At 41.6% G+C, this 25,348-nt stretch overlaps 1 protein-coding gene across 2 annotated transcripts in view; it reads right to left on the reverse strand.

The window, feature by feature from the left end:
• SPTB (spectrin beta, erythrocytic) overlaps positions 1-25,348 on the reverse strand; it is a 239,980-nt gene that overhangs the window by 126,199 nt on the left and 88,433 nt on the right. For both annotated transcript variants that reach the window (XM_030214005.1, XM_030214006.1), the window contains exons 4-6: positions 12,828-13,001; positions 6,757-6,848; positions 3,079-3,159 (exon numbers count right to left, since the gene is read on the reverse strand). In XM_030214005.1, coding sequence (XP_030069865.1) covers positions 3,079-3,159; positions 6,757-6,848; positions 12,828-13,001 — 347 coding nt within the window. The remainder of the gene's footprint in view (positions 1-3,078; positions 3,160-6,756; positions 6,849-12,827; positions 13,002-25,348) is intronic.

Raw genomic sequence — 25,348 nt, forward strand, 5'->3', positions numbered from 1 at the left:
TATTTATTTGGATTTTGCTCACACCTTTTTCACTAGTAGCTCAAGGTGAGTTACATTGGATATTTTTCTGTCCCAAGAGGGCTCACAATCTAAGCTTGTACCTGAGGCAATGGTGAGTTAAGTGACTTGCCCAGGATCACAAGGAACAGTGGTGGGATTTGAACTGGCCACCTCTGGATTTTAAGGCTGGTGCTCTAACCACTAGGCCACTCCTCCACCCCACTTATGGTTAATTCATTTATCTAACAATATATAAAATTACATTCATTATTTAACTCCCACTGCTTAAAAACACAATCTTTATTTTGGTTACATTTATACCCTGCGCTTTCCCACTCATGGCAGGCTCAATGCAGCTTACATATACAGGTACTTATTTGTACCTAGGGCAATGGAGGGTTAAGTGACTTGCCACATTGAGCCTGCAAAGAGGTGGGAAAATGTGGGATACAAATGCAATAAATAAATAAATATAATCCCAAACAAACATTTTAAAACTGCATCCGCTCCCCACAGTAGTTACACCCATACAGACTGTCCATATGTTGATGAGGTTCTTCTTCACAATATTCTCCTCCACTACCGGAAAGATTCTTAAAGATCATTCCAAGCTTCAAATTCTCCAAACTTCCCAAAGTTCAACAAGCCGTCAATACAGAACAACCATCACATTCAAAAATTGAAAATTGCAGCCTGGTACACAGCATAGAAGCACCTAACACTGCGTAAAGGTCATCGAGTGCCACACAAAATCTTCATCCACACCATAAATGACGCAAAAACCTTTAGGACTCTTTAGGGAGTGCAAGCATTGGTAGCTGGAGGCACTCCACTGACTTCCTCGCTCCTAAGGCAATACGAGGAGAAAGGTGGTGATTCAGGCAGCGGATTTCTTCTGCTGGCAGGGCTTCAGCTACCCCACCAACCATTGAACAGGTACTGTAACTTTGGAGGGGGCCTTCACCCATTCTCTCTTTTATATGTGCCCCCCCCGTGCCTTAACCCATTCTCTCTCTCATATGTTCGCCCTGCGTTTTCAACCATTCTCTCTCATATGTGCCCCCTGCACCTTCACCCATTTTCTATATGTGCACTTTCACACATTCTCTCTTATATGTGCCCCTCTGCCATCACTCATTATCTCTCTCATGTGACCCCTGCCATCACCCATTCTCTCTCTCTCATTTGCCCCCTGCCATCACCCATTCTCTCCCTCTCTTAGGTGTTTCCTACCATCACCCATTCTCTCCCTCTCTCCGGTGTTTCCTGCCATCACCCATTCTCTCTCTCATGTGTCCCCTGCCCTTACCAATTCTCTCTCTCTTTCTGATGTTCATCACCCATTTTCTCTATCACCGATTTTCTCTCTCTCTCTTTCTCTCCCTCTGTGCCTCCCTGCCATCACCCTTTCTCTCTCTATTTCTCTCTCAATGCCCACCCTCCCTGCCTCCCCATCCCCCGCCTGCCCACCCGAACTGTCAGTCCAGTGGTTCTCCTTCACCTCCCATCCCATTCCATCACCGTTTATGTTTCGATTTCCATTAAGACTTCGCCTTGCAGTGGCAGCTGGGTTGAAACACTGCCTCGGCCTGCACTGAGTCTTTCCTCCTCACCCATCCTGCCCCCTTCTGCTGCAACTTCCTGTTTTCAGAAGGGGGCAGGACGGGTTACAGGGAAACGCACAGTGAGGGCTGGGGCAGCATTTCAATAGGCTGCTGCTGCAGAGCAAAGACTTAATGAAAATCAAAAGGTAAACTGGGAGGGGAGAGAAGAGAACCGCCGGCAGTCTGGGAGGGGAGGGAGAGATGCCAGACTGAAGGTGCATGCATGTGGGCAGGGGAGGGAAGGTGGTTAATCATTAACCATGATTACATTTTTTAATTGCAGTTAATGATTGGCGAGTTAATCGCAGAGTTAATCACAATTAACGTACAGCCCTAATTAAACAAGAACAGCAGAGACCACAATTCAATACAATATGCATCTTCTTGTGGAATGTTTCCATTGGGATCAATAAGACTGCTGAACCATGGTATACTGCATCAACTGTACTTCTACCGGGTTTTCTTCTATTGCTGCCTTCTTTTAAAATGGTTAGATTGGAAGAATATTGTTCTACAATTTTTTAAGTGACTGGTCCTAAGTTATAGAACGAGCTACCATTAAGTCTGAGAACAATGAAGAGCATTGATCTATTCAAAAAAGAACTGAAAACTGTTTTATTCCTGCAAACTTTTAATGAACAGAACGATTTTATTTTCTTCCAGTGAAGTTAACAGAAGTTTATGGATTGTATGAGAATATTGTAAACATTTGTATTTTATTTTGTTTGTTTCGTTTATATATCTTACTAGCCACTGAGCCCGTGAAAACGGGCTACTTTTGGAATGGGGGGGGGGGGGTTCCGAGCCCCCCCCCCCAGAGTCGCTGCCGCCGCCCCTCCACCCGGCCCAAGCAGCACTGTAAACTTACATCAGCACGCAGCAGCAGGCACATCAGCAAAGCTGCCGTCGGGGCGGGCTTCCTTCTCTGCCTGTGTCCCACCCTCGTGTGACGTAACGTCGGCGAGGGTGGGACAAAGGCAGAGAAGGAAGCCCGACGGCAGCTTTGCTGATGTGCCTGCTGCTGCATGCTGATGTAAGTTCACAGTGCTCGGGCCAGATGGAGGGGCGGCGGCGACTCCGGGGGAGGGGGAGCGGTTCCGACGTCTGCAGCATGCCAGTAGAGACTTCCCTCTCTGTCCCGCCCCCATCATCACGTATTGAAGTGGGGGCGGGGCAGAAAGGGAAGTCTCTACTGCGCATTTGCGAGTGAGTACGGTCACTCGCCGTTTATATGTTTGATTGTGATTGTTGTGTTGTATACCGCTGAACACACTGGATTTGTGTGAGTTATAAATATTTTAAATAAAAGATAAGCCATAATTAATACAAGAGAGAGTCTAAAGGCGGAAAGCTTTTGGGAACTCAGAAACTCCAGATTCTGATTAAACTTACATAACGGTAAAGTTAGAAACAGCATTTCGCATTTTTCAGTTGTATATCCCCACACCAGCCCAAACCTTTTCACGTGTCTTACCTGTGTTTGTGTAACAGTGCGTTGAATGCAAGGCCATCTTTCCAGCTGGATGTGAAATTGGTAACATTAACATGTGGGTAACTGCAGAGAAATATGAATGCTCAGTTAGCGCATTTCAGGGAGCATGATTACTATCAATTTGGATTTTGTACAGTCCTCTACCTTACACATATTCTATAAAGGTTATGCTCCTAAATTTAGGTTCCTAATTTTATGCATACTCTCCTCCAAAATAGATTATGCTCCTAATTTATGAGGATAAATTATGCTCATAAATTTTAGGAGCATAACCTTTATGGAATAAGGCCCATAGGGGATAATTCTACATGTGGGGGCACCTCCATTTAGGCACCCCAATGCCATATAGTGAGAGTCTATTCTTTAATGCTTATGTTTATGATTATTATACAACTTTATATACCGCCTTAATTGACAACAAGTCTAAGTGGTTTACAAAATTCAAAAAATAGCTCAAAGAAGAAAGGAACTCCAACAGTAAAATAGGAAAGACACCGGCACACTGAGAGTCATTCATTCTATCTAAGCGACGGTTAAGTCCAACGCAAGTTTACCGCACACTAAAACTGAACTACTGCTGGGGCAATGCGGCCGCCAGCAGTAGTTCCAGGTTGAGCGTGCACCATTTCCGGCACTCACTGGAATTTTTTTAGTGCAGCGCTAACCCAGCAGTAATCAGGCATCGCTGCACGCTGCCTAACTATTTCTGGATTACCGTGGGGGCTCTTACCACCACCTCAATGGGTGGCGGTAAGTGCTCTCCACCACATGGCCATGCGGTAAGAGTTATCTTACCGCATGCCCATTTTTTTGAAGGGGGGGAGGGCTTTTTACCCGCTGCGGTAAAAATGGCCTTGACGAGCGGGAAAAACAGCCCCCACCACTACCACAGGGCCCCGACAGCTTAATAAAACAATAGTAGTATTATTACAACTAAGGGGCCCTTTCACAGAGCGGCAGTAATCCCAACACGGGCTTACCGCTCGCTCTTCCGGGACTACTGCCAGCCCACCGCAACCGCTGGTGGTAATCCTGCCCCGAGTGCACGCCATTTCTGGGGGGAAAAGAACCCCCCCTCCCCCAAGAAATGGCTTGTGCGGTGGTAATCGGGTATCGCTGCCCACACATGGCCGGGTTTATTTATTTATTTATTTCATTTATACCCCACAATTTCTCACCACTGGCAGGCTCAATGTGGCTTACAACATTAAGTTAGCAAACAGGAAAGTACAATAAATGGAAAGTGATACGAGGGCTGAAAGGTACAGGGTTAAGAGAAACTAGGTAAGTTCACAAGATCTTTAGAGGAGTTGGAGTCCAAGAATCACAGAGGCAGGACGGGATCTTTAGGATAAGCTTGCCCAAATAAGTAGTTCCTGAGAGACTTCCTGAAAGTCAGATGATCCTGAACCGTTCTTACCTATTTAGGTAATGTATTCCACAAATGAGTGCTGATATAGGAAAAGGTGGAAGCATACGTGGTTTTATACTTGAGACCAGAACACGCACGGTAATGGAGGTTTAAGTATGAACAAGAAGATCGAAGCGAATTCCTTGGTGGTAAGTTGACTAGGGCATCCATATATGCTAGAGCTGCTCTGTAGAGCACAGCAGCCCTTATCGCCACCTCAATGGATGGTGGTAAAGGCTCCCCACCGCATGGCTATGTGGTAGGAATTCTCTTACTGCATGGCCATGTGTGCCTGGGGTCTTTTTACCCACTGCAGTAAAGAGGACCCTGGCACATGGGGAAAAATGGCCCCCACTGTTAGCGCAGGGCCCTTTTTCCACAGTTTGGTAAATGACCCCTCAGACCTTAAACTATGGCATTTGGGCACCCAGATTTTGTTACAGAAAATACTAGTGTAATCTGGTTTTGGTGCACATTACGTTTTACACCAGTCAAACCCTGGTGTCACAGAAATGATGCAGGGATGCACATAATTTACAGTATTCGGTAAGTTACGTGCATAAGTGGAAGCTCTGCCCATGTCTCACCCCTGTGTATGCCCACTTGTATTTAAGCGCTATCAACGGGATTTTATATATATGATGCCTTAATTTCCATGTGGAAATCAAAGCATATTCTTTAACAAGGGCCCTTTTACTAAGCAGCGCTAAGGGCACGTTAGTGTTTTTAGCCTAATGATTAGCACGCGCTAAATGCTAAGTAGGAACATATGGGCGATTCTAGCTAATTTTAGCTCATTTTAGTGCACGTTAAATACACTAGCATGACGTGGAGGGGCATAATCGAAAGGGGCGCCCAAGTTTTCCTGAGGACGTCCTTACAGGACGTCTGGCGAAGGGGCGGGGAAACCCATATTGTTGAAACAAGATGGGCGTCCATCTTTCATTTCGATAATACGGTCGGGGATGTCGAAATTGCGAAATTTAGGTCGACCTTAGAGATGGTCGTCCCCGATTTTCGGCGATAATGGAAACCGAGGACGCCCATCTCAGAAACGACCAAATCTAAGCCATTTGGTAGTGGGAGGAGCCAGCATTCGTAGCGCACTGGTCCCCCTCACATGCCAGGACACCAACCGGGCACCCTAGGGGGCACTGCAGTGAACTTGACAAATTGCTCCCAGGTGCATAGCTCCCTTACCTTGTGTGCTGAGGGATATAGTCAGGACACTGGTGATGGGGCAAGGGGAGTCAACAGGCTGCTCTTGTGAGTTTCACTGGGTATCTGGTAGCTGGCGTATTAAAGGAATACACTTCATAATGTAAACCCCCTGGTGGCAGAGCAAGGTATTACAATGATGGTACCAAATATGTCACACTGTTTCCCCAAAATGACTCAACACCAACCAGGGAGTTTAACAATAAAAAGAAAATACTTTTTTATTATTTGAATTATATTTAAATGTTAATGACATTTATCAACTTGCAAATTTAACATATGTATTTCAATTACAGGTTTGCAACTCAAATCAGTTTAGAAACATTGGGAGCATTTTCAGATAAGTATAAATATTAGGTACATAAAACATTTAAGCACATTCAATTTTACAAAACACTAGATTCTTTAAACTTTCTTTTCTCCTGTCTTTCAGATTTCCAGAGACCTTCAAGGATCTCAACACGTAAGTTTTCCTCTACTCTTTTTTTTCTCTTTTAGTTATCGCTCACTTATTGTTCAGGTTTCCTTTACTAGTTTCTCTTATGTGCACTTTTTTAAATAGTTTCAGTCACTTAGCTGCTCTCTTTGTTTTCTCTCTCTGGCTCTCTTGAATGGTGGGCGCCTGTTCTTTCAGGTGATGATCTCCAGCATCAACGTTCTTCCAGTCTTTTCCTAGTAACAAGTTCTCACCAATACAGCTCCTTCCCAACTGCTAGCCTGAGCTGTTTGTCACTCACCTGAGAGCTCCATCAGCATGCGGAACACTCAGCGATTGCACACAGACTACTCAGTTTCACTGCACTGCTCACTGTCTCTACACCAGATCTAGAAGGAGCCAGGTAATCTTTTCAAATTTAACCCATAGGGTTACAATAAGAAGAAGAATTTTTAAAAGGGCCATGTTTGTGGTTTTGTGGCACCATTTCTGTAGGGAGTGAGGATCATTTTATCGTTGTTTGCTCTTAACCAGGACATTGTTTTTAAAGTCCTTGTACAATCTTCACTGAATTAATTAAATACCAAAAACTTACCCAGCTGTCTTCATCTGACACCAAAGCAACAGTGCATCTTTGGCTGAACGAGTTTCACGGCCTTCTAGAGTCTCAATAATAATATCTTGTATCTGCAGTATTTAAAAGAAATCATGTGATTCATTGCCAAGAACATCTAGAAATGTTTACTTCTTAAGTGAAATACGTGTTATTACTATTACTGTTTCACTTGATAGTTTCTCCTATTTCCTTTTGAACTTCCAATTCAATTAGACCTGGAGCTGCAGGACCATGGGTTTGGGTGTCCCTAGCTCAGGGGCCTAACCGCAGAGTTTTCTGGGGTCTGGGGTCCTTGGGTCAAGGAATCTTAAGTCTGTGAATTGTCATATAGGGAATCTCAATGTTAGAGGTCTACAACTTGTGGATTTTGGATCTTTTATGGCTGATTTTTTAATTTCTTGTTGACGTCCATTGAATTCAATAGGATGTTAAAACTTTACTTCACCTCTGAGGTGATAAACTATGCCAAAATTTAGCACAGTTTTCTTCACTGGAAGCAATTTATATACAGCTCATTAGCATGCATTTCCCAGTTTGCATAGATATGTTGTACTAAATCCCTTGTTATGAGAGAAGCAATTGTAGTACACAGAAAAAAAAACAGTACTAAATTGGAAGTAAACCAGTACAGTGAGGTTATCACAATGTCTCTGTATCATTCCATGGTGTGATTGTACCTTGAGTGCAATTCTGGTCGCTGCATCTCAGAAAAGGTATAGCAAAATTAGAAAAGGTACAGTGTAGGGTGACCAAAATGATTGAAGAATGGAACAACTGTCATATGAGAAAAGGCTAAAGAGATTAAAGCTCTTCAGCTTGGCTAAAAGACAGTCGAGGGGGTATAAGATAAAGATCCCTCAGCAGAAAAAGTACAATGTCTAGGGCAGTGGTTCCCAAACCTGATCCTGGAGGCACCCCAGCCAGTCAGGTTTTCGGGTTAGATCCACCATGAATGTTCATGAGAGAGATTTGCATGCAGTGGAGGAAGTGCATGTAAATATCTCTCATGAACATTCATTGTGGATATCCCAAAAACCTGACTGGCTGGGGTGCCTCCAGGACCAGGTTTGGAAACCACTGGTCTAGGGGATACTCCATTAAATTACACATTAATACTTAAAAAAAAAAACAGAGGAAATATTTTTCCACTCAACACATAGTTAAGCTCTGGAACTCATTGTCATAGGATGTGGTAAATACAGTTAATATAGCTGGTTGGATCAGTAGCATAGAATCTTGCTACTTTTCGGGATTCTGACAGGTACTTGAGACCTGAATTGGCCACTGTTAGAAATGGGATACTGGGATAGATGGAACTTTGGTCTCATCCACTAAGTCAGTTCTTATGTTATTAGCCCAGTTTATTACATCGGCCTGTTTGTTAACTAAAAAATTACTGCCCATATCAAAAATGTGTTAGACAGAAAGCAAAAATTGAGCAAACTTTAGCACACTTTCCACGCAAATGCATGAGGATAACCAGCAAATGGAATTATTCCTAATGCAACTAAGGGCTTCTTTTACCAAGCTACCTCAAAAAGGGGCTTGCATTGGCATCGGAGCATGCTTTTCACATGCGCTGAGGCTCCCTTTTACTGCAGCGGGTAAAAGAGAAGTCTCTCTTTCCTGCAGGTAATGGTTGCGCAGCAAGTAAAGCACTTGCCATGTGGGCATTTTGAGGGAAACGCCCTTACCGCCACCCACTGATGTGGCAGTAAGGGCTCCCGCGCAAACCAGGCAGCGAGCAGCACTGCCCGATTACCACCAGGTACACTCCGGCACTACAAAAATAAACACCGGATATGACATCGCGCTAGGGGTGGGAAGTACTGCCAGGCTGCTGCGGTAACCCGGTGGTACTTCCCACGTTGGGCTCACCGCTGCTTAGTAAAAGGGGCCCTAAGTGCACTAAAATTTATCACTGATTTTTTACTTCTCTTTGAGTTCTGATCCTTCATGTCATCCCCTGAGGTGAAGTAAAGTTTTAACTTCCAGTTACACCAATGTGAAATTAATGGAAGTTATAGAATAATATTTGTTCTGCTAATTCCCAAAGTTAGTTAAAACAAATCTGTTGGATATTGACTCCTTAGGCCAGATTTTACCACATTAATCCTTTACTAGTTAAATATTCACATAGATATTTAAAACAGACTCATAACCAAGCTACACAATAATCTGTTGCATATTTAAAAGGATTTTTTTTCCTTTTACTTGTGTGAGCCAATGAAACATCACGAAAACAGATCTTTTATGATGTAACAATAGCCTCTGGTCATGCTGGAAAGTACAAAAATATGACTAACATTGTCTTTGCTGTAGAGTTCAATCCAGTTCCTCTTTAGACACTGAATTCAATAAAGACTGATCGCGGATTGGAATTTTCCTCTATGCTTGAACCAGTTAAACTAAGAGAAAAGAATGCATGTCCCTAGAGCAACACAGAATATATTTCTGCTCTCATCTTCCACAATTCAAATATGTATTATCACAGCCCATAATTTGACACCAATCCTCTTCAGTTGTTTCTTTGTTGTTTTTTCTCAAAAATCCTGTTTCATAGGTCTTACACCACCTTTGTGGGCATGAATAATAAAACACCTGCTGCAAATGAAGAGAATTTTGGGGGCATGCAAGGCACAGAAATCTTTCTGAATCACAGAGGCTATCTTACCACTTGTGCATGAAAACTAACGGCCAAAGAAGATTTTGTGGTTATCACTGGGCTGCACTGCTGGCATGTTCCTCAGAAATTAGCAACAGTCAGTTGGGGTCATTGGGGTGGATATTCAGGGGTGCTTTTACTAAGGTGTGCAGAAAATGGGCAGCGTTAGTGTAGGCGTGTGTTTTGGGTGCGCGCAGATCCATTTTTCAGCACACCTGTAAAAAAGGCCTTTTTTAAAATTTTTGCCGAAAATGGACGTGCAGCAAAATTAAAATTGGCGCGCATCCATTTTGGGTCTGAAACCTTACCGCCACCCATTCACTTAGCGGTAAGGTCTCACGCGGTAATCATCTACATGCACAGAATGACGATTACCGCCCGGTTTCCACCACGCGGTGAAAAATAAAAATTATTTTCCGGCATGCGTAGCAGACGCGCGTAAAAAACAAAATTACCGCCCAGGCCACACAGTAGCCGGGCCGTAAATCCAAAGTGATGCGCATTGGGCACTCATAGGTGCCTATACGGTTTAGTAAAAGGGTCCCTCAAAAAGGTTTAAGAGGATCGAAGAGGCTCCTGCCAGCTTAAATCTGATCGGAAGGCCAGAAGAGGATATTCAGTGGCACTTAACCGGGCAGTGCAGCTGAATAACCCCTGTGACCACTTGGCACTGTCCGATTAGTGCTGGACTGTCTGTGGGTGGAGTTGGAGCAAGACAGGAGATATGCAGGCTCTGGCAATATTCACTTCCAATGCCTGCACACCTAACCAGGCACATAGGAACTCACAAAAAACAGTCCTATCTTTCCCCAGTTAGGTATGCAGATATTAGCCAACACCTGCATAACTTTCAGATCCATTGATAACCTAGATATTCAATGCTGTTGCCTGGACATGACCCAGCACTGAATTTATTGGTCTAATTCAGCCCAAGGCTGTCAGTGGCTTTAAAATCACTGACCGGCACAGTCTGAGTTTTTTCAGGATAATAATTGCATGCACTGTATGAATTAGTTGGAGAAATATAGATGATTCCAAAGGACAGAGGGAGGGCAGTTGCAGTAATTCAGTATAACGTCTTTAGTGACCATACCCAGTGCTATCAGTGGTCATAGGCAAAGGGCATGTGTACCAGCAGCAACTTGAGACCATCCTGTTAGTTTTACAGTAATTTTCATATACACATCAAAATTCAAACATTGTGTCAAGTGAATCAAGCAATGGTATAAGAGACAAACTCCCTAATATTATAAACTTGTGCACCTAGGGTTACCATATGGCTCCAGAAAAAGGTGGACAGATTGAGCCAGTCTGGGTTTTACTTCCATTGCTTTCAATGGAAGCAAAACCAGGACTGGATCAATATGTCTTCCAGGAGCGTAGCTACATGGGGCCACGGGGGCATGGGCCCCCATAGATTTGGCCCTGGCCCCCCTGCCGACGACCCTCTCGACCCTCCTCCCGCTGCCAACCCTCCCCCGCCGCCGCCGTCGCCGGGTACCTTTGCTGGCGGGGGACCCCAACCCCCGCCAGCCGAGGTCCTCTTCTCCGGCGCGCAGCGCTGCAGATCTGCAAGGCTTCATTCTGTTTCTGTGAGTCTGACGTCCTGCACGTACAACGTGCAGGACGTCAGACTCACAGAAACAGAACCAAGTCTTGCAGATCAGCCAGCAACGCGGCCACGCCAGAGAAGAGGACTTCGGCTGGCAGAGGTTGGGGTCCCCCGCCAGCAAAGGTACCCGACAGTGACGGAAGCAGCAGGGGAGCGTTGGTGGTGGCGGGAAGGGGGGTCAAAAGGGTTGGCATCAGGGAAGGTCAAAGTTGTTGGTGGTGGTGGCGGCAGCAGCGGCAGGGGGGGTCAAAAATGGCAGGGGGGTCGGCAGCACCGGGGGGGGGGGGGCTAAAATGTGCCCCCTCACCTCTGGCTCTGGACCCCCCTCCCACCAAAGTCTGGCTGCGCCCCTGGCGTCCTCCTTTTTCTAGAGCCACATGGTAACCCTATACAGCGCAGCCATATTTACACTTCGGACTAGATTTATTAAATGGTGTCCTCAAAAAGAATGCATGCTGAAAGCTATTCTATAAATGGCATGTTGAGTTGGGTACCATTTATAGAAAGGTGCATAGCGCCGGGATCCACAGCCAACTTTGGGCATGAGGACTTACACTAGCTGAAACCTGGTGTACATCCTCAAGTGTAAATTAGGCACAGATCCCCTGAATTCTATAATCCTGCATGCATTTTTAGTAAACACTCTTGACCCACCCAAGCCCTTCCCATGGCCATGCACCCTTTTTCAGTTGTGCGCTAAAAGATTTGTTGCCAATTAGCACTGATAATTGATTGCTAGCACCCAATTGGCTCATTACTCAATTAAATTACGCATGCACATTGGATGTGCACCCAAATTTGTGTGTGCAGTTGAGGGCCATATATAGACACGGGGGGTTAGTATGCAACTTTGTGTGCACAGTTTATAGAACAGTGTCAATTGCATACCTAATTTAATTTAATAATTAGATGCTAATTAACATTATAAACCATAATTAGCACTAATTGGCACTAATTAGCAGTTACATGCATAACTGCTATTAGTAGCTATTCCATAAGTTGCACACGTAATATCCATTGCACACATCAGCAAAGGGGTGTAGACATGGAAGAGGCAGGTCAGGGGCATGCCTTGCACTTACACGTGCAGATTATAGAGTACTAGAATTTATGCACCTAACTGCTTACAATTAAGTGTGGCTACTGGCGAAAGTGTTTGCGCCTAAAGCTGAGCTCATAAATGCAGATTTCCTCTGTCCCCCAGATTCTATATATGGTGACTAAAGATGCATGTGCTAATTTGGCAGTGTGGCCAAATTACATGCGCAACTTAATTGTTTAACGAGCCAATCGGCACCGATAATTGGCCAATGAGAAAATGTTGGCACTAATTAGAATTTAAGCGCTGAACTTTCTAAGAACATTCTGCAAAGTGGTGCACGTAAGCTAATGCACAGATCTCAAAAGAGGGTGTGGCCATGGGTGGGGCACGGGTGTTCCTAGAAACTACGCATATTGTTATAGAATATGCCTGATCCATGCCTAAGTTAGACGCAGGCATTTACATCAGGTTTTAGTTGGTCTAAATGATCATGCCTAAATTTAGTCATAGGTCCAGGCGCTACACGTATTCTATAAACTGTACTTAACGTTAGGCGTAATCTCTAGAATACCGCTAAGTGCGTTTTTTCCATGCCATTTTTTTCAGCACCATATATAGAATCTTGTCCTGTGTGTGCAATTGCCAGTATAGAATTTGCACTTAGAACTCATCTTAGCAGTGCCTAACTTTAGAAGCTCCATATAGAATGACCCCCCAGTGTTCAAAGCTACCTGGAATCGAAGGATAATGGTCCAGATAAGGCCAAGTGTCAGCCTGTGATTTCCATCGACTATGTCATGGGAGCCCATGTTTTCCAAATGCACTTTCTGCTCCTTCAGAAACTGTAGGGCTTTGTCCGCATTTTCTAAGCAGTGAATACGCATTCTTCCTTTAGTTGGTCTGGGCTAAACACAGTAAAACGAAGATGAAGAATCTTAATCTGTTACTTTATTTAAGTAAAACACTTCTCAATTGATTGCAAGTTCTTTATAAAATGCTCTGTTTCCTGATACCAGATGCTGTAGTTGCTTTATAGGAAAGATTTCAACAACCACACCGACATTCAATTCTGAAGCCAAATATAAGGAATTCATTTAAAAATGCTTTAACTTGTTGTGTGTTTTTTTACAAAAGTGCAGGAGTAGTACAGAAAGAACTTTTCCATCTCTATTCTTTCCAATCCAATGGAAGTTGGACAAAATTATCCAAAAGGGGTCAAGAAAAAAATGTCTGTCCTGTTGGAGGCAAAATAACACACTGAAAATTGAACAGAACACGATGCAACTTGACATGAGGGGAAAACCAGCAAAAAGACAAAAGAAGTTCAAAACAGGGCCAAACTGAACTGAGGGTTCCAGAGAAATAACCCCCCCCCCCCCCAAGAAAATAATGTGGTCCAATGCCTTTCTATAGAAGATGGAGGTCCAGCTTCCTTAACATAGAAACTATGATAGTCTGAAAAGTGTCAGTTAGAGAATAGGGCAAGGCAGTTGCTTCTAAAATTAATACCTGTAAAATTTAATGAAGGCACAAGACATTGTATAACACATATACACTCTAATTCTATAAAAATCCCTAAAAATTGCATGTGCAAATCTGAGTATGCACCCAATTTATACATGCAATTTAGTTGAACAAGCTAATTAGCACTGATAATTGGCTTAACAAACAATTATTGGCACTAATTAGATTTAATTAGCATTTACATGCATAAATTTAGGCACGGGATCTGTACCTAAATTTTACATGCTAGTTCAAAAAAAGGGCTCAGAAATGGGAGGTCATGGGTGGAACGGGGGCATTCTTAACATTTATCTGTGTTGTTACAGAATAACAGGATATGCTTCTAATTTAGGCATGTACATTTGCACCACTTTTCAGTTGGTGCAAATGGTCATGCCTAAAGTTAGGCTCAGTTCCCAGGCATAAGCGCTATTTTATAAACCATGCCTAACTTTAAGTGTGGCTTATAGAATAGCGCTTTTTTCAGTGCTATTTATAGAATTCAACCATATAAAGCACTTTAATGGCAAGTCTATAAATATGTGCCTGCAGTTACACACCTCTTGCATGCCTAATGCACGGAAAAATAGCACTTACATATATTAAAGTTAGGTGCAGTTTGTAGAATAGTATTTATGCCCAGGAATCTCACCTAACTTTAGGTGCAGCCATTACATTCGTGTGTAAATTTAGGCACAGATGCCCCTTATTCTCTAATTATGCGCATAACTTAAAGGAACATCCCAAATCCCCCCATGACCCACCCATGACCATTTCCACACCTCCTTTTTTGACTTACATGTAAAATTTACGTGCGGATCCTGGACCTAAATTTATACATGTACATTTCAATTAAATCTAATCAGTGCCAATAATTGCTTGTTAAAAAGCTAATTACGAGTGTTAATTAGTTCATAATTCAATTAAATTGCATGCGTAAATTGGGCGCATGTCCAAATTTGAGTGCACAATTTTAGTGACTTTTATAGAATTAGGGGGATAGTGTTCCACAATAAGGGAGAAGTACCCTTTATGCACATTACCTCAGAGGTTTTATGCGCATAAGGTTGATTTAGGGCACATTCGTTGTACACATAAACGCTCAGATTTAATAAATGGTGCTTGAAATTGCACACACAAATTTGGACATGTGCCCAATTTGCACATGTAATTTAATTGAGTAGCAAAGCAATTAGCGCCAATAACTGGGTGGGTACTATCAATCATTAGCACTAATTGGCAACAATTTGGATTTGTTTGTGCATCTTGCTAAGTGCTATTCTATAAAGATGATTGTGCACCTGAAAATGGGTGTGGCCATGGGAGGGCATGAGCGGGTCCGGGGTATTCACTAAAGATTCATGCACTTTTATAGAATTCAGGGGATACACACCAAATTTATGAGCAAGGATTTACAGAAGGTTTCAGTTGGTGTAAATCCTTGTGCCCAAAGTTGGGCGTGTATCCCAGCACTATGCACTATACTATAAACAGTGCACAACTTGGCATGCCTTTTAGAGAATTGTGCTCAGTGCTCATCTTTTTTGGCACCCAAATCTGGGTCAAACAGGAAAAAGAAGGGATGTATGAATAGTCCTCCAATCTAACACCAGAGATGTATAGTAGTGCTGAAGAAATTTTATTGATGAATATAAGAAATATGCAAGCAGACTCGACACGGACCCGTGTTTTGCTGCACAGCGCCTGCCTCAGGAGTCATGCATCTATGTTTGAACATACAAAATCAAAGTTAAAAAAGAATTGCACACAAATGTATAAAAACATATATAACAAAAGAATACATATGTATATGTACAACAAAAAGAAAACATATTTAGAAAAATTAAAAACATATTCTTGAGAGATATATAAATAAAACATTGATTTACCTTCACCAGTAAAAATGTCTAGAGAATACCTCACATTCCATTATCCAAACTGCAAAGGTGTTTCATAAAAATCAATCCTTGACGCAGGCTTCAAATATCAGAGTACCAAATTTTTGAATTCTCTACTCAAGCAATTAAGGTACTTAGAAGATTATCTGAGATTCTGTAAATTACTAAAGGCTTTTCTATTAAGTACATATCTCATCAAAAGACAACAAACTAATGTTGTCGTCTCTTGTTTATATTTCAACATAACCAATACTTTAGCCTAGCTTCATGACACACATAATTATTCCTAATATGTTAAAATGTTATAATTAATTATATGACTATCATATTTTTGATGTTTTTCTTGAATGTAACACAGCAAACCAGGGAAATCCCTCTATGTGAAGTCCAAGAACAAAGAATAAGTAGAGAACACTATACTATTAAAATATTAAAATAATATAAACACCAGTGTGCCATGTAAAACACCGCTGATCTAATAAAAGGAAAAACTATAAAAGAAACTTAAAAAACAAGATTGCTGATAAAGAACGGATAATAAAACCAGATTATAAAACTGGAAAAATGGATGACAAAAACCAGATCATTAAAACCAGTAAAGAGCAATTCTGCAAGATGCAATAACCCTAAAATAGGAATTATAATCCACTGATGTATACTGCTGTGTATAAAAACCACATTGTTGAATCATCACTTAGAAAATGCAGTCTATGTGGATAATAAAAATGTGCCGATTGAAAAAATCAAGCAGAATGCTGCTTAAAAATGCTGATTAAAAAAAAATGAAAACACCAGATAAGTTATCTTCAGTGGCGTTCCTAGGGGGGGATGGGTGCGGTCCGCCCGGGTGCACGCCGCTGGTGGTATGCCGTGCGTGCCTGTCTGTCATTCGTTCCATGCTCCCTCTGTCCCGGAACAGGTTCCTGTTCCGGGGCAGAGGGAGCATGGAACGAACGACGGATAGGCGCACACGGCAAAACCCCCCCCCCCAGCGGCGTGCACCCGGACGGGGGGGGGGGTTCTTTCACGGGGGGGGGGGGAATTGTCCCTTTGCCGGGGAGGGGGGTTGCACTGCAACCGGGGAGGGTGCTGCACCCGGGGGGCGGGGCGCCAGCCCCCCTAGGAATGCCACTGGTTATCTTATTAAAAAGTGCCACAATTAGGAAGAGCTTAAGAGTCTTAACTGTACCTGAATCTAAAGGGACAGATGAATACAGCAGATTCCAAATGTGTTACAAAAACACCTTGGTGTCAAAACCACCACTGTTACAGTTGCAAATGAAAGGAAGTATGTCAGACTATCGATCTATATGCATGCCACATATGAATAAACGTGAGAAGAAAATGAATAAAACATGATGTGCGCGTCTTAGCACAGGCGGTGAACGGAAAAACAAAGCCACGTTAAACATAAAACCATTTGAAAAGAACCGTTTAAAAAGAAGTCAGTTGTAAAATAATTGGCCAAATTATTTAAAAAGTATGTATAGGGATGGATATGTATGAAAGTATAAATAAAAATGTATGGAAACTGAGAACTCGTTGGTAATGTGCAGTGGACCAAAATGAAAATGCAGAATGAAACAGCACTAGTGTGTGAACTCTGGTAATGAAAGAAACTATAGTAATGGTCTTAAATCAAGGAAATTACAGACCGGTAAGCCTGACATCAGTGCCAGGGAAAATAGTGGAAACTATTATAAAGAATAAAATTACAGAACACATAGACAAACATGGTTTAATGGGGCAGAGTAAGCATGGGTTCAGCCAAGAGAAGTCTTACCTTACCAATTTGCTTCATTTCTTTGAAGGTGTGAATAAACATGTGGATAGAGGTGAGCCAGTGTATCTAGATTTTCAGAAAGCTTTTGATAAAGTTCCTCATGAGAGACTCCTGAGAAAATTAAAGAATCATGGGATAGGAGGCAAAGTTCTGGTGTGGATTAGGAATTGGTTTTTGGACAGAAAACAGAAGGTATGGTTAAATGGTCATTTCTCTCAATGGAGGAGGGTGAACAGTGGAGTGCCACAGGGATCTGTATTGGGACTGGTGCTATTTAACATATTTATAAATGATATGGAAATTGGAACGAGAAAGGTGATTAAATTTGAAGATGATACAAAACTATTCAAAGTTGTTAAAACATGTGCGGACTGTGAAATATTGCAGGAAGACCATAGGAAACTGGAAGACTGGGCATCCCAATGGCAGAAGAAATTTAGTGTGAAGAAATACAAGGTGAGGCACATTGGAAAGAATAATCTAAATCATAGTTACCTGATGCTAGGGTCCACCTTGGGGGTCAGCACTCAAGAAAAGGATCTATGTGTCATTGTAGATAATACGCTGAAATCTTCTGCTCAGTGTACAGTGGTGGCAGCCAAAAAAGGAAACAGGATGCTAGGAATTATTAGGAAAGGGAGTATGAATAAGATCAAAAATACTATAATGAGTCTGTATTGCTCCACGATGCAACCAAACCTTGCATTCAGTTCTGGTCTCTGTATCTCAAAAAGATATAGCGGAATTAGTAAAGGTTCAAAGACCGATGGAACTCCACTCATATGAGGAAAGGCTAAAGAGGTTAGGGCCCTTTAGCTTGGAAAAGAGACGGATGAGGGAAAATATGACTGAGGTCTACAAAATCCTGAATGGTGTAGAACAAATAGAAGTAAATCAATTTTTTACTTGTTCCAAAAGTTCAAAGACTAGGGGACATTCAAGGAAGTTGCATGGAAATACTTTTAAAACAAATAGGAGGAAATATTTTTTCACTCAATGAATAGTTAAAGCTCTGGAACTCTTTGCCGGAGGATGTGGTAACAGTGGTTAGCATATCTGAGTTTTAAATGGACTGGACAAGTTCCTGGAGGAAAAGTCCATAGTCTGTTATTGAGATTCCCCAGGATTGGTAGCATGGAATGTTGTTGCTATTTGGGTTTCTGCCAGGTACTTGTGACCTGGCTTGGCCGCTGTTTGGAAACAGGATACTGGGCTAGATGGACCATTGGTCAGACAAAGTATGGCTATTCTTAAGTTCTTATGTAAGGCTATTAGGTATTAGTGTCTGTAATTGAAAAAATAATCTTCTGTTCCTCTCTTAAAAGTTGTCTGTTAATGTCGCCACCTCTCCATGAATTTTTTAATACCTTGTACACAAAATATTTTAAATCTTCAATGGTGTGGTTGGCTGTGGTCTAGTGTTGGACTAGAGGAGCAGTGCAAACATTGTGACTTATGCAACTCCTGTGTTCAATTAACCTAGTTTTTACTTGATGTTTGGTCTTACCACATAGAGCAAATTGCATGGGCATTTGATTATGTAAATGACTTTTTTGGTGTTACAATCAGAAGTGTGATGTAAAATGTATTTCCCATTAGTCCACAGATGATTGAAAATATCATTTTCAATTGCATGAGAGCAGACGCTGCACCTGCCACAAACTCTGTGGCCACAATTAAAGATCAACACTCATCTTCAAAATGAACTGGAAGAGTTGAGGGAACCAGTCTCTCTTTTAAATTTCTGTCTCTAGAGTAAGCAATAACAAGATTTTTGCTCTAAAACAATCGTGAACTTCTAAAATGTGCCAATGTTTTCTGATGATATTGCTGATTTTGTTGGGTACGTGGGAATGTCTCAATGTACAGACAACATCTGGGGCTTGTCTCATAGGTCTAGTGCCCACGAGATCACTGCGGGATTTCATGCTAGCTCTGGTATAACCTTCAGTGATATATTGATGTGCATATCATCTTCTCTGAAATCTGTCTTTCATAATTGTGGCTTGTCATAGATAGTCTTCATGATCGGAACAAATCTTTTTGAGTCTCAAAAATTGGCTAAAGGGTAAATTCCTTTTTAAGGAGAAATTGTGGAAGCTAGAAAAATGTAGAAAAACATTTTTATCAGTTGGTTTCTGATAGTGTTGAAACCATAGTCATTTTTCTTGATAGTGAGATCAAGGAAATTAATTTCCTGTGGGTCATATTGCGACTTGAAAGTGAGATGTGGGTCTAATCGATTGATCCAAGTAAGAAAGGCTTCCAATGAAGAACTGTCTCCATGCCAGGGAATAAAAATCATCTATATAATGCTTGTACATAACCACATTGGACATAAAGGGGTGGTCTTCCAGATAAATCTTTTCAAAGTTGCACACGAAAAGATTTGACACATTGGGAGCCAAGGCTGCTCCCATTGCTGTTCCGTAAATTTGTAAATAAAAATGGTCCAGGAAGAAAAAGAAGTTTTTGGTTAAAGCTATGGTCGCTAATATTGTAATAAGCCAATTGGGAATGCAGCCAGCATTGGTGTGGTCCTGTAAGGCTGCTTCAATGATGCGGATAGCTTCCAATTGAGGGATGCTGGTATATAAACTGTCTATGTCCACAGTAACAAGTAGGGTACCTGAAAGATCACCATCAAATTCTTCAAGTAGATTGATCATTTGACCTGAATCTCTAAGATATGATGGAATCTTGGGTACCAATGACCTGAGAACAAAATTGGAGAGTGGTTCCAATACTGATCCTTTTCCTGAGACAATAGGTCTGCCTGGTAGGTTGGTGGCGGACTTGTGTATCTTTAGTAGTGTGTAAATATTTGGAATGATTGTGTTTTTCACTATCAAGAATTCTTTCTCTTTTGTGGTTAGAAAATCCATTTGGGAAGTCAATTATATAATGTCTTCTATGTCCTTTTGCAGAGCTGGTGTAGGATCTGATTCTACAGGGATACAGTCATTTCTGTCACCAAGTTGTCTGTGAAGTTCCTTAATATAATCCATCCTGTCCTGTAGCACAATGTCGGCAGGCTTGATCACTATCGAGTAGTTGGTGGAGAGTGATCGAACAGCCTCTTCTTCTGCCTTGGAGAGGTTGTAGAAATGTTGTTTTTCTTTTTCTCTAGAAGATGTACTTCACGAAGAACACACTGGTTGAAAGTATGGATGGTTGGGTCGATGGTACCTGGAGAGATCTATGTTGAAGGCCGTTTGACAACAGAAAAATCTGTGTGATGGTGAATTAGTAGAGAAGGCCTGCATGATCTGCAACTTCCTTGAGAGCTTAAAGAGGTCAACCCTGGTTTGAAAGCATTATAGTGAACTATAGGAACAAAAGAAAGACCTTTTCTTAAAACTTGTATCTCTGTTTTTGTAAGTGAAGTACTAGCTAAATTGAAAACCGGAATATCTACTTCCAACTGTCTCCTGTGAAGTTGATGTTGGTGATATGGATGCATTCTGTCTTGGTAGGATCTGTAGTTGTTCCTCCCTTTCCTCTCTACTGAAATGGATATGTTGGAAAGGGATGTGACAGGAGACGCTCTCACCTCTACTGTATATCCAGTGGGCCCCTGTCCCATATTAGATCTAAAAAATGGCAAGAAGGTCCTGTCTGAGGTGGTGATACAGGACTAGTGAGTGGCGAGGTGTATGACTCACCAGAGTCACTTCTCATGTGTTTCCTCCCTCTATCTGGTGTCATAACTTCACGGGGACGTAAAGATACTTGTTAGTATGTGCTGGCACTGCACTGGAGGATGCTGCTAGCTTATGTGTTCTCTGTTTTTTTTTTTGTTTTGTATATGTTCTTCATAATTGGTAAGGACATATAGAGCCCTTTTTGTAATCTAGTTTGTCTCTTTTGAATTTGTTGTTTTTCACATTACATATATTGTGTCTAAAATTGTCTATGCATCTATTTACATCTAACAATACAGCTTCATAATGTGTATCATTATCTTTAAAATTTGTAATTTCTCATCAACCTTTGGATTGAGCTCTTTGTTCTTTTGTCTAGCAGTTTCTGCTAAAAGTACCATAAGATCTAAGGAACATTTGTTTAAAATTGCAGTCCATTGATTCAAAAAGATTGACAATCTAAAAACATAGTTGGTGCTTTGTTTACACTAAGTCCTCTTGGTATCATTTTTGCTCTGCAATAATTGATCAATGCTATCAAATATTGATCATATCTGACAATGTCCTTGTTCATGGATACCAATTCAGACCAAATGTCCATTAGAGAAGTGGTTTCTATCTTATCACTATCTTCATCTTGTGATACATGGAGTTCCATCAGACGTTGTCAACGTTCTGCTGAAATACTGAGAACGTTCTCCCATGGTTGGAAGCTCATGATCAGTCCTGGCTAAAGAACCAGAACACACAGCAAAACAGGGAAACGCCTCTACGTGAAGCCCAAGAAGAAAGAAGAACCAGAGAGTGTGACACAAGCTTCACATAGGGAATGTCTGTCACAATTCCTTTATTGCACCAAACAAAGACCTGACACGGGGCCATGTTTCAGCGGTAAGAACCACCTGACCCAGGGGCCAAAAATACAATATCTGTGAAAAAAAAATATATACATACAATAAACATGATTGAATTTAATAACATATTTAAAAAACATTGTATAAGTATAAAAATATAAATAAATGAATAAAAGAGGACTGCATATACATAAAAAAACCTGCAGTGTCTTATAGATGAATAAAAAAGGTATTAACATACATTATAAAATCAAACAATTGTCTGTAATGTGGTATCATATGAATGTAGCTGGGAATACACATGTGTAAAGGGCATGGAAGAAGATAATTTATTTATTTGGATTTTGCTCACACCTTTTTCAGTAGTAGGCTCAAGGTGAGTTACATTCAGATACACTGTATTTCCCTGTTCCTGGAGGGGTCACATCTAACTTTGTACCTGAGGCAATAGAGGGTTAAATCACTTGCCCAAGATCACAAGCAGCAGCAATGGGAATTGAACGCAGCATCTCTGGATGTCAAGACTGGTACACTAACCACTACATCACTCCTCTATAGGTGTTAAAGTTGAGTAGAATGACATAAATGTATCAACCCATAAGAGGGGTGTCATGGCTTTAAAACTGGTTGCTGCAATGATCCTTGAATGAGTGATTGTTCAAAAAAGAAATAAAAATGTAGTACAGGTTTGTAAACCAGCTTAAAAGTGACATAAATGTATCAGCCCACCAAAACTACAAATATGACTAACAAAATTAATGATAATGAAAACCTTACGCGCTTCCAATACTGAAAGGAGATCTGGTAAACCATACCGAGGCTTAGATTGAACATGAGGAACCACAAAGCCAAGGTAATACAGCATGCAACTACCTAATGTTAAAAATAAATAGATCTCCAAATGATTAAAAATGCTTAAGTGTGGTATCCTTGCAAATTCCACATTAAAGAACCGCCTAAAAAGTAGCCAAATTGTGTGTGCATTATAGAGCAACAGTATAGTTAAATGTACCTGTGAAATATAACAAATAAAGGGCTGTGGGTCAATGAAGGTGGAAGTTAATAGAGAATGTTGGCACACGCTGGATCTCCCACATCGCATCTATCCTTTATGTTCCTCTGAGATTTGGAATGATCTGATTGCGGGAAGCTCTGAAGGAACTCATTTTTCTTTTAGGTTTCTTTCTCTGGAATATGGCTCTATGATCAATACATGTTGCTGGATACCCTCTATATGTATTGATCGAGGTTACCATAGAGCCACACTGAAGGATAGGGAAGAGGTCTTGACAACCCAAACTAAGAAGCCCCCACTGGACTTTGTAATGCACCCTGCAATATTCACATCTCGCAGGAAACATACAACTGTAATACGCAGGCATTGGCTCATCCTTGAGGGACATGATTATTTCAAAAATAAACAGCTAGTCATTGCATCTTCTCGTGGGAGATGCAGTATGTGCCAACATTCTCAGTTAACTTCCACCTTCATTGGCTCACAGACATAGCAAGTCTATACATTGAACCATACATCTAATTGTAATACTATAATCATAATTTACATTATCCAGTGTACTTGTACATTAATTTATGTTGGTAAAACCAAAAGAATGATCACGATCTGCATAGTAGAACATCACAGTTACATTGCAGGAATGTTACCTCCGCGCACCCCTGGTGACCACTGGAATGAGATAGGCCATGCTATTAATGACCTGAAGTTCCTAGTGTTCAGAGTCATTACACCAAATCCAAGAGGTAGAGATGCTGACTCTGTCCTCCTACAGGAGGAACAGAGGTTGATCCATCAGTTTAATTCAGTTGTCCCATTTGGTCTTAATTTGGAGTTTGGCTTAAGACCTTTTTTGTAAAGCATCTCTCTATGTGACAGCGCTATTTTTTGCATATTGGTTGCTTTCATCTATGCATTTGTGCCTAAGATGTATCATCATCTCTCTAGTCTCCCTACTTTCTGATATATTTGCCTTTTCCCTTCCCCCTTGTCTTTTTCCCTCCCCTCCTTCCCCTTCCCCACCCCATATCTCCGTTTCTTTTGCCCCTTTTTTTCTTTCCTTTTTCCATTTTTCTTTCCTCCCCCTCTTTCTCCTTTCCCCTCCCTTTTCTTTTCATTTTCTTTTGTAGCATTCCCCCCCGCCCCCTCCCCCCCCCCCCCCCCCCCGTTTATATCACATGCTGTCTGTATATGCAAATGTTTGCATGCATCTTTTGGTTAAATCTTTTTTTTTAATTCATTTGCATACCAAATGCTATCAGTTTAAAAAGTTACAATCTTTGAAAAATATGGCCATTCGTCTTCTCTGCCATGCATGTTGATTCGAGCGCTCTTTGCCCCTTAAAAACCCATCACTGGCTTCCTGATGAGCAAAGAATCCTATTCAAAATTCTTACATTTACCTTCAGGGCTTTTCGGCTAGGTCTTCCTTGTTATCTTTCAGCTCTTACCATTCCCTGTTCTCCTCCCCACACTTTAAGCTCAATTAACAACCAACCATCGGTTTGGTCCACCCTGGGCCAAAGAAGGCCAGCCTGGAATAAACACACCACTGTGCCTTTTTCTTTGCTGTCCCTTTCACTTGGAACTCTCTTCCAAAAGAAATTTGAGGTGAGTTATCTAACGAAAAATTTAAAATAGCCTTAAAGACCTGCCTTTTTACTTTTGCTCTTGGTACCACCTAGTTGGGCTTCTTTGGACCATCTCATTACAAGAGTACCCTACCCCTCCTTTATGTTTCTCTCATTTCCCTTCCCTCTCTAACCACCCCCCCCCCCCCCCCCCCCCCACTCGGGTCCCTTCTCCCTCTCTGACTCTTGTATGGATGGCTTTTCCCTTTCCTATATGAATATTGTAGTTCGTTTCTGTCTCTTCCAATTTTTTATGTAAACTGCTTTGATCTGCTAAGTTAGCAAAGGTAAATAAACTAAACTATTTTATATGTTTCTATGAGATGCACATTTGGTTGGTGTTGAGTCTGTTTGCATATTTCTGTTGTTCATCAATAAAATTTCTTCAGCACTACTATATGTGTCTGGTGTTGGATTGGAAGGCTATTCGTACATCCCCACTTTTTCTTGTTTGGACTCTAGACGTGGGGTGGGGGGGTTCTTTTTTTGCTGTGTGACCCACATTTGGGCGCCATTTACTGAATCTAGTCGAAAATGTTCTGAATGGAAACCAAATGCACATCTCTAATTAGTCAGCATCTTTGTAGAAAGTCATCAATAACTTGGGTTCCAAAGGACTGTGCAGAGAAAACTATAGTTCTGTAGTGGTTTCTGCCATATGAGTCTTGGGAAATATTTTCTGAAATCTGTAGTCCGTGATAATCTCACCAGGAAATGTTGTGAGGGAATTTAGATTAAGGTATGTTGACGCTGTAATATGGTTGCAAGTACAACTGAAAAAAACACTATCCTCACCCTTTTATAAAGCCGCGCTAGCGACTGCAGGTGCGGTAATGCTGACACAGTCCATTCAAAGTGAACTGCCTGTGCCAGCATTGCCATGCAGCAGCTGCTAACATGGTTTTGTAAAAGGGGGGAGGGGGTATA

This window comes from Microcaecilia unicolor, chromosome 9, assembly GCF_901765095.1.
Source record: "Microcaecilia unicolor chromosome 9, aMicUni1.1, whole genome shotgun sequence".
Taxonomy (NCBI): Eukaryota; Metazoa; Chordata; class Amphibia; order Gymnophiona; family Siphonopidae; genus Microcaecilia; species Microcaecilia unicolor.